Genomic DNA, 18,787 nt, shown 5'->3' with positions numbered 1-18,787 from the left:
CATCTAAAAATTATATTATTGTAGGACAATCAAAGAAAACCCAAAAACCCCAATCCCCCCTTCCCCGAAAAAACCAAACCAGAGAAAAAAGCGAAAAAGCGATTTTTTCTGAGGACAAGAAACTTGAAAAATTTGTTTAGATACCCCTAAAATGGTTTTCTGAGATGAAACTACTCGTAGAAAACGTAGAAAGACATCGACCAATTTAGAGGGATACTATACTATTTTTTTTATATTTGCGATTTCCATATTTTATCGGCTGCGCTTTCGCTTCAGTTGTTGCTCTCTTTTTTTTTTTTGTTACGTGCTTATTTACTGTCATATTTTGATAATAATTTATGTGCATGTTCCAATGGGATATACCAACATTCTGTCAGACCGAATTTTCTATTCAAGACTGTAGTTTTTCACCGATCACCAAATGAACCTTCAGTACATTTTTTTCTTAAAATCATTTTTTTTCTTAAAATCATTTATTTTCCCTGTAGGATGAATAAAACTCACAGAGAATATGCGTTATTATAGTGCTAATAATGCCTGATAAATTCATTAGCCTGTCTTGATTAGTGTATTTTTGGCAAATATTTTTACGATCGGCACCCCTCCAAAGTGGAGCCTACCCTTACTTCAACACCATGTGAGTCTGAATTTTGGCTACCAGATTTTCCTAAACCGTTCCTCTTTACTGTTTTACTGAATTCTTCAGAGCATCTCGTTTAATACAAAAAAAGGGACAAACTGGTATAAATGGAATATATTCTATTAAAGGATGTTTTAGTACTAAAGATCAGTTTGAATGGTGAGGCTACAACACACTCTCTCTCTCTCTCTCTCTCTTTCGTGCAAGTAAGATCAGTTTGAATGGTGAGGACTACAACACTCTCTCTCTCTCTTTCGTGGCAGGTTAAAACAGATATAGTTTGAATGGAAGAACTGACATTTAAAACTGTTAAATTCCCTGTGTGTTTCCCAAAGCAATCAATCTGACTAAAGCTACACGTCCTAAGTTGTTGATATATATATATATATATATATAATATATATATATATATATATATATATATAATATATATATGTATATTTAGTTGTAAAGTATAGCACTTTTATTCAAAATGGCTTTGGTTCACACGCAATTGATCAAAAGAGGTCATCAATCATCATTAACCTTTGACATTAATGTTTTCTAGTCACGAAGGACAAAGGAAACGCGAAAGCTTTTGACTTAATGTAACTTTTATTCAGCAGTTTCAGTTACACGAATTAAAAATAAATAATATAGGTATATATAGGTCTAGTCTTTTTCATTTCTCTCGGTTTAAAATGCTGTAGACTAACGATTTTATGGTATCTAGAAAACCATTTCATATACCTTGAATAGGTGTCTTATCAATTAGGCGTTGGATACATTAACTGACCTCACAGAATATGTATCTAAGTGCAATTTCATGCTTACGTATCTTGGCCAATATGAAATGAATTATTCATGCATTGTACAACCCACGTCAGTTACTCTGTGGGCTCCTAATTCATACCAAGGCTTCACTGCATTTATGTAAGTAAAGACGCTCTTCGCTTTTAATGCCTTTAAATAAGTGGAGATATCATCAAAACCAAGAATATTGGAAAAGCAATATGCTTGCATTGTGTAAATACACACGCGTGAAGATTATAAGCTCGCCTTATGCCAGCACGCTCTCTCGCTCCAAGGCAGACGGCAAATTACAGTTTCCCAGCAGTCAAGATGATCACCCAGAATGGGATACCGAATAGAAGAATGATGGTCGGATAGACGAACTTCCTGCAGATAGAAAAGACCCTGACGCCATTCCATCTGTTTAAGGAAGAGAGGGTAGTCGTTATTTTAATTATTTACTTATTTATTTTATTCATATATGCATTTCAAACTCACAACACGAAACGATTAGCAAAGTTGGCGTCCTCTTTGTAGGCTTATTTCAGCTTAACAAGACATTGTCCGTTAGAATTTGTGGCTCTCAGCCTTCATTATGAAAAATAATTATTTTCTCTGTGGAAAATGGCAAAGTTTTATATATATATATATATATATATATATATATATATACATATGTATATATATATATATATATACATACATGCATACATACATACATACATACATACATACATACATATATATATATATATATATATATATATATATAATATATATATACTACTACATACATACACACACACACACACACACACACATATATATATATAGAAATATATATATATATATATAGTATAATATATATATATATATAATATATAATATTCTGACATCCGTATCAGTTTACTACAAATTTTTTTTTCTTTTATTATGAAAATATAACAAAAATTCTCTACATTATTTACACAGTACCTATCTTATCATAAATACAGAAGAATAAAATAAAATAAAAATTAAAGGACAATGTTAAATATACAAAACTAGTGAATCCATTATAATCATCGATTTAGGTATAAACACCTTTCAATGAAATAAAAATCAAGTCTGTTTTTTAACCGAGGCCACCCCCCCCCCCCCCCCCCCCCAAAAAAGATAATAAATAAAAATTTGCCTGCTCACGATAACGCCGTTTGGCCGCGCAGGCGCAGGCGAGGAAAACTGCGCAGGTTGTTCACAACTTCACATGAAGTTCAGTTTTGCCTGCACAGGCCGACGTGTTTGAAATTTGCTGGAGGCCTTAATAGATGAAAAGCGAATCTTCGGCAACTGCTGGATAGTCCTAGGAAGCACAGGTTAGGCCTTACTAATCACTTTCCAACCTTTTATTTTACCTCTGTTTCCACTTCCTTTCTTCATCGGTCTTGCTGTCCAACCCCTCTAACTCCCCCCTTTTTTCACTGTTCTGCATCACTGAAGGGCTGATTTGCATAAATCAAAATTAGGATGGGTTTACCAATAAGTTGTTGACATGTACTTAGCCTGTTTTGATTGTGTGATAAGAACCGGTTTGTGATTGTGTGATAAGCATCTGTTTGTGTTGTATGTGTGATAAAAACCTGTTTCTGTTGTATGTGATAGGAACCGGTTTGTGATGTATGTGTGATTAAGAACCGGTTTGTGATGTGTGTGATAAGAACCGGTTTATGATGTATGTGTGATTAAGAACCGGTTTATGATGTATGTGTAATTAAGAACCAGTTTGTGCTGTGTGTGATAAGACCCGGTTTGTGATTGTGTGTTTGATAAGCATCTGTTTGTGTTGTATGTGATAAGACCCTGTTTGTGGTGCGTTGTATGTGTGATAAGAACCGGTTTATGATGAATGTGTGATAAGGAACCGGTTTGTGATGCGTGTGTGATTAAGAACCTCTTTGTGTTGTATGTGTGATAATTTGCTGACATGTTTATGAGACATTTCCTGCATTGTGCTCGACTTGCATACATTCTGTTTGTGACGTGTATGCAACAAGTAGTAGACGTGTATATGACATGCTTTGCTGTAATGTACAACGAAGTTTGTTGAGCCTTTACAAACCAACAATCACTTAAAGCAACTCACTTAGACCGTTGCTTGTCCATTTTGACGTTTCCCCCAACCTTCACGAAGGCAGCGACCGGAGAGACTCGATCTCCTCTCTTGATGGGGAAGGCGTCCTCACCCCCTTCCTCCCCCTCCCCCTCCTCCTCTCCGTCGGGTAACCTTTCGACTGCCACGTGCACCAGGAAGATGCTGAAGATGACGAAGGTACAGAAGAAGAACCACAGGTCCACCATCTTGATGTAGGCCGTGTCGGGCAGGTCGTTGGACACCTGGTCGAACATCGTGTACAGCACGAGCATCGTGGTTAGGGTCGTCATCGCGCGCGTCTGTCGATATATCATAAAGGAAGTGAGACGGAAAAGCTCGTTGTTGGCGTCAGTATAACATAGGCATAATTTTTGTAGTAAGCATAATATGCGTGGTCTTTATAACAGGCCTACTGTTTTAGTGCATAATATGCTTGATCTTTATAATAATAATAATAATACTAATAAGAATAATGTCCTTTATTTCGGTTCAAGACCATATACAATGAACATACAAATACACAGTAACATACACAATCTAGATATATGAGTCAACATGATAGGAAAAATTAGTAATCGGCACTTATCCACAAAATAGCTGAGGGTAGCATAAAAGATAGTAAACATAATACTGGTAATAGTAATAATATTGGTGAGAAAAAAAAAAATACATTGAGAGTTTATAACAGTTAGTGCACAAATTATATAGCTTAAATTTCACTAGAGACCTTAGGTGGTTACAGTAGTCTGGTCCAGAGGGCTAAATACATAAATTGAAATGTATATACATATATATATATATATATATATATATATATATATATATACACATATAATATACATATATATAAAACTTTAACTTGATAGTAATCACAGAAATAATGAAAAATAAAATATCAGTAATAATATAATAAGCCAAAAATCTGCAGATGACATCTTACTAATACAGAGATTAAGTCCTTTAGGGGACAAAGGCCTCATTTTCCCATCTTTCCCACAATTTAGATCTTCTTCTTGCTTCACTCCTTAGGATGCTTTTGTATGAGCGAGTTGCCGCTGTTTTCTCACTCGGGTTACCAGGCTGGACATTGTTCGCCTTACAATGATTTTTAAATGTCCAGGTGGTTTTCTAAGAACATCGTGTGGCGGAGTGGTAGCGTGGAGTGTTTGTGAGGCGTCTCAGAAATGTCATTGTGCACAACAGTGATACGTCTCATGGTCTCTCGGGTATAGTTCGTCCAGAGGGAACACCCATAGATACTGTAACAGTACGACGAAGAGCAGCAGTTTCAAGTCTCGGTGACAGAAGGCAAACCTCCTTGCAATCATGTTGCCAGTTGCACATAGTTTTACGACGCCTCTGTTCAATGTCTGCCGTATCTTTTAGGTCGTCGGTAATATGTGACCCAAATACGAAATTCGCGCACAAATTCCAGCCGATGGTTTCCGAGGAAAATTTGTGTTTCTGCAATATGCTTAAGCGATCTCGGGAGCAGCGACATGCACTGGGTCTTGGTTTCGTTGTAGATTATATCAAATTCCTCTGCATATGGCGCAAGTGTCGATGAGTCGTTGGAGGCCATGCACTGATGGGGAAATCAGAACCATATCGTCGGCGTAACAGAGGTTGTTTATAGTTGTTTTCATTGACAGTGCATCCGATTGGGAGTGAGTTCAGTTTGACATTCAAGGCATCTGTGTACGTATTAAACAGGTATGGAGAGAGAATGCCCCCTTGGCGAAGCCCGTTTAGGGAGCCGAAGTGTACGATAATACGTTGCCCCCACCCATTTGACACAGAATTGCTGTGTGGAGAACCAGCAATGTAAAAGGCCAATTAGATATAGGGGTGTGCCCCTTTTATGCAGCTTCAGGAATAGCTTCAGGTAGTTTTACTCTGTCAAATGCTTTTCTCACATCTACGAAACACAGGAAAACCGGAGATGCTGATGATAGGTAGTAGTTCAGCAATTCTTTCAGTATGTAGATGCAGGTGTCGGTTAAGTGGTTTGCTTTAAACCCGAACTGATTGTCAGTGGTGTGTAGAAAGGGGAGAAGTCTTACAAGAGAACCGACTCAAGTATCTTCGATGCGATCGTTGTGATTGCAATTGGCCGGTAGTTGCCAGGGTCAGCTGCATCCTTTAGCTTGTTTTTGATTAATGGTATCAAGTGAACTAAGAGTAAGGAGATCTGGAAGAAACTGGTGATTATGCACGGATTGAATAAGGCAGCTAGCAAAATGTAAATTATCGGATGGCAGAATTTGAAAGCCTCTGCGGGAAGACCATCACAGCCGGGCGATTTATTATTATGGTATGCTGTTTATGGCATCGCTGATGTTACCTGGCGTAATACGGTCTGCAAAATGAAATTGAATGTTGTCATTAAGGAGGTTATCTACCTCGCTTCGGGAATCCTGATCATTTATGCAATTCAGGATATTGTTGAAGTGATCACCCACATCCTTGCGATAGCCTCGTCTCCGACTGCTTCCCCTACTCTCTGTGATAGCTTTTTAGTTTTGGGATTTAAGGACTGGATATCTTCCAAAGACGAGGGTAATCACCAGATTCTACGTTTCTAGACATTGCATCGGCTCTTAGTTGTTTTTCATTTAACCTGCGTGCTTAAGAGCAAGTTTGAATTGCGCTCTCGCCTGCCTCATTAGTAATGCAGTGTGTCCTTCCCTCGGGCTGCCATTTTGCCTCCACAGTAAAAACATTTCTCGTGAGTATGTATACAGATCCTTAACCAAGTCATTCCAACCAGGTATATTACGAGAATTACCTTGACGAAATCTAAAGGCAGTCCTGCCCGAAGCAAGCATAGCGGAGATTATGTTCGAATAGAATTCATTCAGATCCCTCTTGTGGTGGTCATTTCTACATTTTGTGTTGGACACAGTAGGCGTCAGCCGGTTTGAATTATTGACCGCAACCTGGGTTTCCGTTGTCGCCCTAAAATATCTGTTTTCTGTTGGTTTTTAAACTCCCAGTTAACCGCTGGAGGGCGGTCAGTTAGTGGGTTCACGGTAGGGAGGGATGGGGTACTGAATGACACCTGTAATGGGATGTGATCGTAGCCCGTTGCAAGATCGTAGCGAATATTGCAGGTCATAATAGAATCATGAAGTTGTGGAGATGTGATGCAGTGGTTCCCAGCCAGGAGGTTGTAATTGCGTCCGCTCTATTATGTACATATGAGTAGGAGGAGGGGCGGGAGGAGCATTACATCCCTAATTTGGAGAGCATGATTTGACAGAAGCGAGTAAGTTCATTATAAAAATTGTTTTGTGGGGTGAGAATTAAGGTCCCCTATTATACAAATATGATCAGCAGGAGAATCTTGAATAATACTGTGTAACTCCCCTAGGATCATACAGTAATGATCAAAATTATTGTTATTTTCCCATGGCATATAAACATTAAATATTAGGATTTTAGAGTTCCCTACTGTCACTTGAAGCCCAGCAATCTGGTCACTCCTGGTAGGTCATCACCTTTATCATATTGTCTAACGATTTGTGCCACAGGAAAGAAAGGCCTACCGTTTTTTCAACGCATGATATGCGTGATTCTTATAACAGAGGCCCACCGGTTTTTTTTTTTAGTTTGCATAATATGCGTGATCGTTAAACATAGGCCTACCGTTTATTAGTATGCATAGTATGCATCATCTTTATAACAACGGCATACCGTTTTACTGCATAATATGCATGATCTTTATAACATAGGCCTACCATTCCTTAGTATGCATGGTCTTTATTACATTGGCCTACCGTTTTTCAGTATGCATAATATGCGTGATCTTTGTCACATAGGCCTACCGTTTTTCACGATGCATAATTATGCGTGATCTTTATAGCATAGGCCTACTATTTTTCAGTATGCATAATATGCGTCATCTTTATAACATAGGCATACCATTTTGTGTGTGTATATACCTAATATGCTTGCTCCTTATGACATAGACCTGCCGGTTTTTTAGTGTGCAGAATATTCATTATCCTTTATCAGGCATGCCTACCATTTTTAGTACGCATAGTATGCGTGATCCTAATGACATAGGCCTACCGTTTTACAACATAGGTCTACCATTTTTTTAGGCATAATTTTCGTTGATCCTTGTAACATACGCCTACCATTTTTTAGTATGCATGATGTGCATAATCCTATAACATAGGCCTACCGTTTTTTAGTGTATTATGCTTAACTTTATAACGTAGGTCTATCATTTGTTTAGTGTGCATTATGCATAATCCTTATAACATAGGCCTATCAGTTTGTTAGTGTGCATAATATGCGTATTCCTTATAACATAGGCCTACCATTTTTAGCGTTCATGATAAGCGTAATCCTTATAACATATGCCTACCATTCTTCATTATGCATAATGTGTAGCTAATCTTGAAAATATGAACTAATAGTGTTTTTTTTAGTGTGCATAATATGCGTATAATCCTTATAACATAGGCCTACCATTTTGATAGTGTGCTTAGTATCAGATTTTTATATTATAGAATAATGTCAGCAATCTGTCTAAACAAATGACGGTGGAAATGTAAGACAGTATATCGTCACATGAGAAATGAGTGTGCCAAGACTAAACGTGTACTGGCGTATGTTAATTACACACACACACACACACACACACACACACACACACACACACATATATATATATATATATATATATATATAATATATATAGAAATGTATATACAATATATGTATATGCATAATATATATGTATATGCATAATATATATACACTGAGATTGGGAAAAATCTTGGAATCACTTACGTCAAAGTCTTTGCATTTGATGAAGAACGTCGTGTATCCAATTCCCACGAGCAGGAACGTCGGCAGAAATACGGTGAGCACGAGCAGACTGTATCTCCTCTCCAAGGCAAACGTGACCTGAGGAAATAAACGGAAACACAAGATTATTTTCTTTTAGCTTGGTATTGTCCCTCTCTCTCACCTGGGCAAGTGATCTCTCCTTATTTCATTAATGAAATTCGGCATGTAATAGATATTAAAACTAAAATATTGTATATTTTCTCTAATTAAAGACAAAAAAATATTTTTGTCATCAGTTTTATATGCAGAATAAGTATGTAAAACATTGCTGCAAAATTTTGTATGTACGAAACTCAACCTGTTTATCTCGGAGTGAAATGGAATAGAAAATAAGATCGCTGTAGCTTAAGGAAAACTAATAAAGAATAATTTGTTCATGAAATATCACAGTTATAGTGCAAGGTATAGGCCAGTGGTTTTCAACATGACCCACAGGTTGAAAACTAATGGCCTACACCTTACACCATAACTGTGATATTGCATGTGTAAATTGTTTCCCCTGCTGGGCCATGGGCAGCTCTGATGAGGGTCATGCCACGGACATCAAAATGGTATTTTAAAAAATTAAATATCTAGAAATAATGAAAAGCAAAATAAACAGTAGATGCAGACCAGTGTTTTTATTTTTTCATCAATAGAAAGGTATAACTAATAAAGTGCTGTGAAACTGGTTTATAATAATTCTATTATCATCGTCACACTATTTTGATGGGTAGTGGGCCATGAGTATTGAGGGATGACAAAAATGAGCCATGAGCACAAAAAGCTAGGATGAAAGCCACTGGTGTAGGTAGGCTATTGTAAGGAAAGCTTACTAAAACACCTACAAAAAAAAATATATATTTGGAATATATCTTAAGTCATCCAAGCCAGACAGTTTAAAGTAAATATAAGTAATTTACTTATAATTAATTTTTGGGTGCATTACCATATCAAATGTTTTATTTCCGAGAAATAAACATTATTATTGAAGGAATCCTGTTGTTATTAAAAGAGAAGAGTAGTATATGACCTTTTCAGTAATCAGTAGAATAGTTGTATTTCAAATCAGAAATAAATCATGCTTTTACGATATACAACTAAATGGTTCTATAAAACAAAACGTGTGTAGCTGTGAAAATGAGGCCGTGTAGGAATAAAAAATATAAACATTAGTTTGAATAAAGTTCTAAAGTATAACTTCCTTCCCCAGGTATAAATATCGAAGACGCATCTTTTTGGAAGGAAGACCATCGGTTAGAGAGACCTTTGCAGGGGACTATGTAGGCCTACGAAAATTTGCAGTCAGGGCCAAGGAGCAGGCCATGGAGGTGTCTGGTAAGAGGGGGCAGTGGGCGTGATAAGACCCGAGAGCCAGTGGAAACGGTGAGTAAACTTATAGACTATTTACCTCCATTATGCCGTAGCCAGCTCTAGGTTTCACTTCTATTTCGATGCCCTGGACTTCGTATTTCGGAAGCTCCTTTAACCCGTTGTAAACAACGCTGGCGTTCTGTCGAAATAATAATAATAACAACAAAGACATTGGTGATTCGACTGAGTACAATTAATGGGAAGTATAGTTCAACAAAGATTTACAGGACAATTAGTAGGTATAGTTCAACAAAGCAGATTAAATGTAGTCTCAAGGGCAATAAACAAAAAGTATGTTTCAACAAAGTAGGAATATTTTTTCTGTTGATTCGGATAATCATCGTGAGGTTTCAACTTAAAAGAAATATTGGAAATGGTATATCCACCGCGCATGCTCAGTTTTATGCAGATGATCAGATCACGCTAGTAATAGTCAATTTTTTTCTGGATACTTTTCAATGACCCTGAATAGAAGACATGTTCCCACTTTAAAATAGATAATAAAATACTATTTGCCATCATTTATAAGTCTATTACACCTGACACCCTAAAAATTGCTTAAATAAAAAACTTTGACATCGTGGATCTAAAATGCAATGGAACATGGCACAAAAAACGAATATAAATCGAAATTTACCTCAAGATGTATAACATTCATATCAGCGGAGGCCAACTTGATTATGATCTGACAGGTCTGGATGTCGAACGGGTAATATAGCAGGAAGAAGAAGCAGTTGAAACTTGCGTAGTATTGTTGCCTCTGCACTAAGCGACTGCTCTCGGGTTGATAGATGGTGTCTGGGTAATTGAAAAATAAGTAATTAACCGCTCCGCTGTTGATAATTGGTGTCAAGGATACTGGAAAATTAAGTAACTGGTTGTTCTGTGGTTTCTAACAGGTGCCTGTGCAAAAGAATGTTGAATAATTAGCATCTCTCAATGGAGATTTGGCGGCCAGGTTGCTGTGGTGTCAAGGCAACGGACAAACTAGGAAGGAATTTCGTTTCGTTGCAAGGTGGCCTTTGGGCAATTATTTAAAGACACTTTGAAAGTAGAGCACGAGATACAATTCATGCACAATCAAAATTATAGACGATTTCTAAGGTTCGTGATACTGGTAGATATATAGACGGACACACGAAAAAGGAGTGGGTGAGAGCGATTCCTTCTCTTAACAATAGGAAGGAATGAGAATGAATTAAAGACACTAATAACAATTCTCACCCATCTGGACATCCGTAAAGACAGGAGGATCAGGGGCACCGGCTTGTCTCACGTAGACCCCACTCTTCAGTAGCTGGAACTGTCCGTCATTGACATTGAGAAACTCGATCTCAGGCGTCCAGATGGCCTTCACTTCCTCCGCACTCAACTTATTCTTACCCTCCTCGGACTTGATGTTCTTGAACTGCAGGTTCCTGTCGATCCAGGCGAGAGCCACCTCGATTTCCATGTGGAAAGCCAGGTTGATGTCGTCGATTTTGGAAAACCTGATGAGGTCGACCACCGGCGCGATCTTGAGCTGGACGCCGAAGGCCTCCCCCGGTGGGGGCCTGTAGTTGTGGTACCTGTCGCTGAAGGAGACGATGGAGCAGTTCTCCTCGTCGCTTCTGTCCAGACAGTCGTCACGTAGGTTGCACCTCACCGACCTGTCCACGCACGAACCGTCGGAACACATGTATTCGTGAGTGGTGCATTTGGAAAACCCCAGCACAACTGTGTTGCCGGACACGTAGTCGCAGGTGGGAGAATGGATTGTCCAAGCGTGGCGGCCGATCGGGTACTCGGAATCCTTGAGGAAGTAGAGTGAGGCTAGCGTGGTGTTGGTGTGGGTGTTCATGAGCACCCACTCCTTTTTGCCGTTGTGGTAGATAATCATATCATAATACCCTCTGAAATAAGGTCTCGAATTCATGTAGCCGTCCAGTAGGAATCGCGTGTGATGCTCAACTGACTGACAGAGTCCCCGAAGCTGCAGGTAATCCTTATGAGTCCTGATGCACGAGAAACACAATTCCATGCTGCAGAGGGTGTCCGCCCAAAAGGGGTCAGATCGCCGGAGCACCGCGCAGTTGTCCTTATTGGCTCCGTTGGGCTCCCCGGGAAACCAGTTGGTGTAGGGCAGGGGCTGGCCGTCGGATATAGAGGTCCAGACGCCCTCGTGGCCCGCGTCAGTAGCCCCCAGAAACAGGAGGCGGTAGCTGTTCCCTTCGCACTGGGCGGAGAACGGCTGGCTTGCCCTCGCGAGGATGTCGTTTTCTTCGGGGCCCTTGGGCACGAACATCTGCGCGTCGGCTAATTTGCAGAACCTGTCGGCGTCTTCGGGGAACGTTTGTTTCGGGATGATGACGGCCTTGTCGCTTGACTTGCAGAAATGGCTGATGTTGACGATGCTGATGTCGACCTGAGACGTCTCCATCTCCGTCGTGTCTGAGGAGAGGACGTTGCCCCTCTGGTTCGAGGTGCAATTCGCTATTTGGGCGATGGTCTCTGCGTCTAGTGGGTGGTCCCAGATGTTGACCTGGAGAGAGAAAGAGAGATTGATGACTGTGTATATGTTAGCATATTCATAGAAAGAGAGAATGTTAAAAATCACATAACAATTAATAATTTCTCATTGACATTTCGAACTCAAATGTAATATGTCTTCATTCAAATTCTCTGTAGTATAACAAACATCACATGAAGATAGAAGCAGGGTATTCCTATGAGAGAGAGAGAGAGAGAGAGAGAGAGAGAGAGAGAGAGAGAGAGAGGGGTGACTGTGTATATGTAAGCATATTTATAAAGAGAGAATTTTTTAAGAATTTTATAACCATTAATAATTTGCCATTGACATTTCGAACTCAAATGTAATATATCTTCATTCAAATTCTCTGTACTATAAATAAAAATCACATGAAGATAGAAGCAGGGTATTCCTATGAGAGTGAGAGAGAACCCTTACCTGAGAGATGTATCCAGTGAGGGTTTGCTGAGGGTCTCTCCCTCCATCGTACGCGTCTTGATCGTGTCCCAGGTAGAGGGAGCCGTTTAGGGGGATAACAGCTGACTTGGCACCCAGATGGCCCTCGGTGCCAAATTCCCCGTCCACGTATATTCTTGTAAGAAGTGACAAGAGATATTCTATTCAATATTAATGCTTAAAAGTTGGGTGAGCGAAGCAACTTACTCGAAAGTTGGGTGAGTGAAGCAACTTACCCAAAAGTTGGGTGAGTGAAGCAACTTACTCGAAAGTTGGGTGAGTGAAGCAACTTACTCGAAAGTTGGGTGAGTGAAGCAACTTACTCGAAATTTGGGTGAGTGAAGCAACTTACTCGAAAGCTGGACGAGTGAAGCAACTTACTTAAAACTTGGGTGAGTGAAGCAACTTACTCGAAAGTTGGGTGAGTGAAGCAACTTACTCGAAAGCTGGGTGAGTGAAGCAACTTACTCGAAAGTTGGGTGAGTGAAGCAACTTACTCGAAAGTTGGGTGAGTGAAGCAGCTTACTCGAAAGCTGGGTGAGTGAAGCAACTTACTCGAAAGTTGGGTGAGTGAAGCAACTTACTCAAAACTTGGGTGAGTGAAGCAACTTATGAAGCAACTTACTCGAAAGTTGGGTGAGTGAAGCAACTTACTCGATAGTTGGGTGAGTGAAGCAACTTACTTGAAAGTTGGGTAAGTGAAGACAGCGCAGTGGTGGTGCCAGACTTCCAGAGTGTCGTCCAGGACCAGTCCAGAATACTCCTTCTCGTCGTTATAATAGAAGTCCAGTACTTGGACTGACTGGACTTGAGGACAGAAATAAAAAAACGTTTGTCAATATGGACAGGCATATCAACTGTTTTGGGAAGAAATAAAAGAAATGATTTAGCTTGAGTTCTAAAACCATTTGTCCCTTTAGCCCTGTATCAGCTGCGCTGATAATAATAATAAAGGAAATGGTTTAGCTTCGGTTCTGAGGTAGTCTGTTAGCTTTTCAGGACAGTTATACTTCCATCCACAAGAGAAACTTTAATCGTAAGTGAACTTAAATTAATTCTTCATTCAGTGGTCGATATGTTAAACTCCAGGAATTTTAACTGATTTCTTTCATTATTATTATTATTATTATTATTATTATTATTATTATTATTATTATTATTATTATTATTATTATTATTATTATTATTATGGAACAATCCCACAGGAGCCACTGACTTGAAACTCAAGCTTCCAAAGAATATGGTGTTCATTAGGAGGAAGGTAGAGGCGGCAAAGGAAAATGCAGAAAAAAAGAGAGACCTCGCTTATCCTTAGAGGAAAAAAAAAAGTCCATTTTCATTGAATAATTTCCACACAGCAACGACAAATTTGAGAAACACCACAACTTCCACAGAATCCACTCATCTTCCGGACTTCTGCAATTATTTCTGAGAAACAATACGCGAACGCCCATACTCACAGAAGAGGAATGCGTTGTCCTTGCTATCGGAATAGGCGTAGGAGAAAAAAGGGAGAATGTCCCTGTGCTGCAGGATCCAGAAGCGGTAGCAGATGGTCGACTCCGTCAGTTCCCTCACTCGACCTTCCGTCGAGTTGTCCTCGTTCTTGAAGTAGTACCTGACGTAGGAATTGATGGTCCTTGGCTGGTAGATGCTCAGCTGCATTCCGTAGACTTTGGACTGGTCGTCTGCGGGAGTTGGGAGACTGGGGGTGAAATGTTTCGGGTTCGTACACACACACACACACACTTACACATATCCCCATTTTTATCGGATTAAGTTAACATTGGAAGAATCATAACCTTAAGGTTCAAGTTGTTCCTCAGGTAAAGTGAATTCGATATTGATGAGTTATTTTTTAATTAATATTCGATTTTGTAAAAATTTCATGAATGAAACGGCTAATTTCAAGAAAGCTTCGTTAAATTGAAATTCGCAGAAATTCCCACAGACGTCGCATCGAAGAAGATCAAGAAACGAAATGAATTATCAGAGTGATATCATGCAACCTGAAATTAGAACCAACCAACAAGCAACTGAGAGTGCCATCCAGTGCCATTCAACTTGTGGCTCTCTCTCTCTCTCTCTCTCTCTCTCTCTCTCTCTCTCTCTCTCCAAAGTGTTCGAAACATACTTGAAAACGAAACGACCAGACCGGAGCGAAGAAGTGTCACGAACAGCTGGATTCCAAACATCTTTCCAGCGTGACCCCTTCCAGAGAAACTGTCCAGAATTACTCTTTCCAGAATGGCCCTTCGAGAGTGGCTTTCCAGAATTACTCTTTCCAGACTGGCCCTCTCAGAGGGACTTTCCAGAATGGCCCTTCCAGAGTGACTTTCCAGAATCACTCTTTCCAGAATGACCCTTCCAGAGTGACTTTTCAGAATTACTCTTTCCAGAATGGCCCCTCCAGAGTGACTTTCCAGAATTGCTCTTTCCAGAATGGCCCTTCCAGAGTGACTTTCCAGAATCACTCTTTCCAGAATGGCCCTTCCAGAGTGACTTTCCAGGATTGCTCTTTCCAGAATGACCCTTCCAGAGTGACGCTCAAATCATCACTGTTCTGAGGCAGGCGGTCGCATGAGACCTCAGGTCCTTTCTTTCTCTCTTTCTTTATTCCTTCCTGCATCTCTCATTGCGAGCTGTGCAGACGTGGACGTCGTAAGGTCACTCTTGCAAAATTCAGGTATTCTTGAATACGTCGGGATTAAGTTCGCTTGGCGAAGGCCAGTCAGTGAAAAATCGTGCGGAGATTTCAGTGAATGTCAGTAGTTCAGTGTAACATACGTACGTGCATACATATGTCAATTAAAACGTGAAAATAAACGAGTAACTAGATCAATCTGTAGGTATATCAAATCTCTGCCTTTTTTCGGAATTCTAACCTAACGAAAAACGAGATCTTTGTCGTCAAAATAGACATATGAAGAGAATGGCCCCTCTCTTCCTCCAAACGAACGAAAAACTATAGATCTTTGCTGTCAAAACAGACAGGCGTTCTACACGAAGGGAACGGCACCTCTTTTCCTGTCAGATCAAGGGACGATAACAGACGGTCGACCTCGATATCTCTAGCAATCAGATGGCAGTCGAATGTGAGTCGAATTTGCCCGTTTAAAGTTGTGCCGTAGCTGAGGAGTAGACGGTCCTTGGCTGATGAGGTTGCGGTTGGATGCTGTACGTCGTGAATTCCATTAGCTGGGTGCAGGGAGAAGAATGAGAATGGTAGGAAGAGACAGGGAAGAATGAGAATAGTGGTGTTTGATGATGAATACAGGAAGAAGAATAAGGACGGTGAAGAACAGCCTCCCAGAGGATGTCTTGCAATTGCAACTTTAGAGGTTCAAGCGAAGATACAGTGCATTCCTACCTTAATGATATTCTCCTTGCATTTTAATACATTTTTCGCTCTTTTTCAATTTGTTAACTTATTTTTTTTTCTTTTATAATAAATGGGATCTCTTCTTTCTGTATTTTCCTTTACCTTCTCTTAATTTTTCCTAATGAACACCATATTCTTTGCATTAATTTAACTTTTATTTCTTTTATAGTAAATGGGATCTCTTCTTTCTGTATTTCCCTTTCCCCCTCTTAATTTTTATAATGAACACCATATTCTTTGGAAAAGACCAGCAATTAATAAAGATAAAGTAAAGACAAATAAACACACAAACACAGCACACACACACAAACAACAGTGCACTGTCGGCCAGAACAACACAAGGCAATGTTAGGGGCAGAAAATACATTATCTAAACACTCCCGCAAATGTTTAATCCCTGACCCCTCGGGAATCACACGTAATTACTTTCCTTCGACGTCTGAAGGATTTAATGCTTTGTTTCTGCTTTTGTAAGTTGTTTTATTAATGTTATTTCTTTCCAATGAACGCCATATTCTTTGGAAGCTCGAATTTCAAGTCAGTGTCCCATTTTGAGGCCTTGTTCCTGACGAATAGGTTTCATCTTCTAAATGATAATAATAATAATATTGATTGAAGAGTTTAACATATGTATCAAATATAATATTATCCTATGTATATTCACAGTCATTCATATACCTTCATCATTTTATAAAGCAGATTTGTAAGCGACTGTAAAAATGAAGACGAAATAACCCCTTTCCTTGAGTCTAAATCTTGATAGATATTTTAAAGCACACTTGAATTCCGTAAGGTTCAAGTGTTTTTTTTTAAACAATGTGTCAAGATTTACTCACAAGAAAGGGGTCTTATAAATTATATCATCTTTAAAGAATTGGATTGTTTCTAATAATAGTAACAATAATCAAGAAAAAGCAAAATGCACTGTATATCTATCTATCTGCACTCACAGAACAGTACAGGTGGCTGGGACTTCCATCCCATCCTTCCCCTACCCCTCCATCTAACCCTACCCCTACCCAAGGAGGACAGATACCTATGACCACGCCCCCCCCCCCCCACTAGCCAACCTTGACGATTAAGCCGCACTTGTAAGATGTATGGCATTTCAAATGATCGCTATTGTCATTTTTTTTTTTTTTTTTTTTTTGCTGATAATACAAAGCGGGTCTCCTGGGTGACGCTTATAGAAAGACTGAAGAATATGTCATATTCAAAACTCGTGAATTCGCAGAGAGAGAGAGAGAGAGAGAGAGAGAGAGAGAGAGAGAGAGAGAGAGAGAGAGAGAGAAAGTGCAGTTAGTTACACAGACGCCCCATTTTATTAATTCGCCCTATTTTAAGGTTTGGCAAATTGTACTAAGTCTATGCCTTAGCTAATGTGTATATTTTCTTAGTAGCTAGGGAGAGAGAGAGAGAAAGAGAATATTTATTTCTCCATATCTTGGAGGTGACATTCCCTATGATCCTTGGATTTGGAGCCCCCCGAAATATTGGTTGAAATACCGGTGATACTCTTGGTCTGTCGTTCTCGTAAGGTTATATACTATCAATAATACTTATACTTCTGATCCGCTGGGAGCTTCAAGGCGTATGCGTAGAATATTCACGAGGAACCTCTGAAATCTGGGCATCTGTCATTTTATATATATATATATATATATATATATATATATATATATATATATATATATATATACGTATATAAATATGTTTGATATTGAATGAGTTGCTGTGACAATTCTTGGTAATAAGACGAAAGCCGAAAGTACTTAGCATCTCCAGCATTTCAATTTTCCTTCGTGGCTTTAATTTTGTTCACACACACACACACTAACACACACACACACACACACACACACATATATATATATATATATATATATATATATATTATTATATATATATATATATATATATATATATATATATATATATATATATATATATATATATATATATATATATATATATATATAATATGCGTCCGTGTGTGTGTATGTATTTGCCAGTGTTTCCCTTTTCCTGGGAGGCATTTGCCTTTATTTATATATATTTGTATGTTTATTCATGCATATAGATGTATGTATATACTATACTGAATGGCATCTTTATCCATGTATATAGATATACGCATATGTATATTGAATGGCCTCAGTATTTAGACTAACGAGACTACAAATTCCACAGGAAAAAAAAAAAAAATCGTTTCACTCATTTTATTCCGAATTCAAAATGTATAGAATCTAAGCTGGCTATATATTGTTACAAGAAACATGATAATACTCTCATCGGATAAAATTCTGAATGAAATTCTGTTAAAATTGTAAAATAATGTATGATTTTCTCTAATAAAAGATAAAAAAAAAATTCAATATCTGTCTGTCGACAGCGCAACTAAAAATACAACTCAATCGAGCCGTCAAAACGCTCAGGCACATATTCGTAAATCCCCGCCCTGCACATAATACTAATACTAAAGTTAAGTATACCTTAGTTTTACCAGACCACTGAGCTGATTGACAGCTCTCCTAGGGCTGGCCCGAAGGATTAGATATTTTCACGTGGCTAGGAACCAAATGGTCACCTAGCAACGGGACCTACAAGTTCACTGTGAGACCCGAACCACATTCTATCGAACTATGAATTTCTATCACCAGAAATAAATTCCTCTGACTCCGC

The 18,787-nt window shown here is 38.9% G+C and overlaps 1 protein-coding gene across 2 annotated transcripts; it reads right to left on the bottom strand.

The window, feature by feature from the left end:
- Window positions 1–1,247: 1,247 nt before the first annotated feature.
- Window positions 1,248–17,090, bottom strand: LOC135200916 (uncharacterized). Of its 2 annotated transcripts, XM_064229681.1 has the most exons (9): window positions 14,184–17,090; window positions 13,407–13,530; window positions 12,706–12,859; window positions 10,983–12,279; window positions 10,396–10,556; window positions 9,796–9,897; window positions 8,346–8,462; window positions 3,534–3,841; window positions 1,250–1,831 (listed from the first exon to the last, which is right to left on the bottom strand). In XM_064229681.1, exons 1-9 carry the CDS (start codon window positions 14,386–14,388, stop codon window positions 1,720–1,722), a joined length of 2,580 nt encoding a protein of 859 aa, XP_064085751.1. In that variant the 5' UTR covers window positions 14,389–17,090; the 3' UTR covers window positions 1,250–1,719. The 2 variants fall into 2 exon arrangements, with proteins under 2 accessions (XP_064085752.1, XP_064085751.1); XM_064229682.1 differs by lacking the exon at window positions 3,534–3,841 and having other exon boundaries at window positions 1,248–1,831.
- Between the last annotated feature and the right edge of the window lie 1,697 nt (window positions 17,091–18,787).

Source organism: Macrobrachium nipponense, chromosome 27 (assembly GCF_015104395.2).
Source record: "Macrobrachium nipponense isolate FS-2020 chromosome 27, ASM1510439v2, whole genome shotgun sequence".
NCBI lineage: Eukaryota > Metazoa > Arthropoda > Malacostraca > Decapoda > Palaemonidae > Macrobrachium > Macrobrachium nipponense.
The sequence above is the reverse complement of the archived record's forward strand: the minus strand, read 5'-3'. Positions and strand labels throughout refer to the sequence as shown.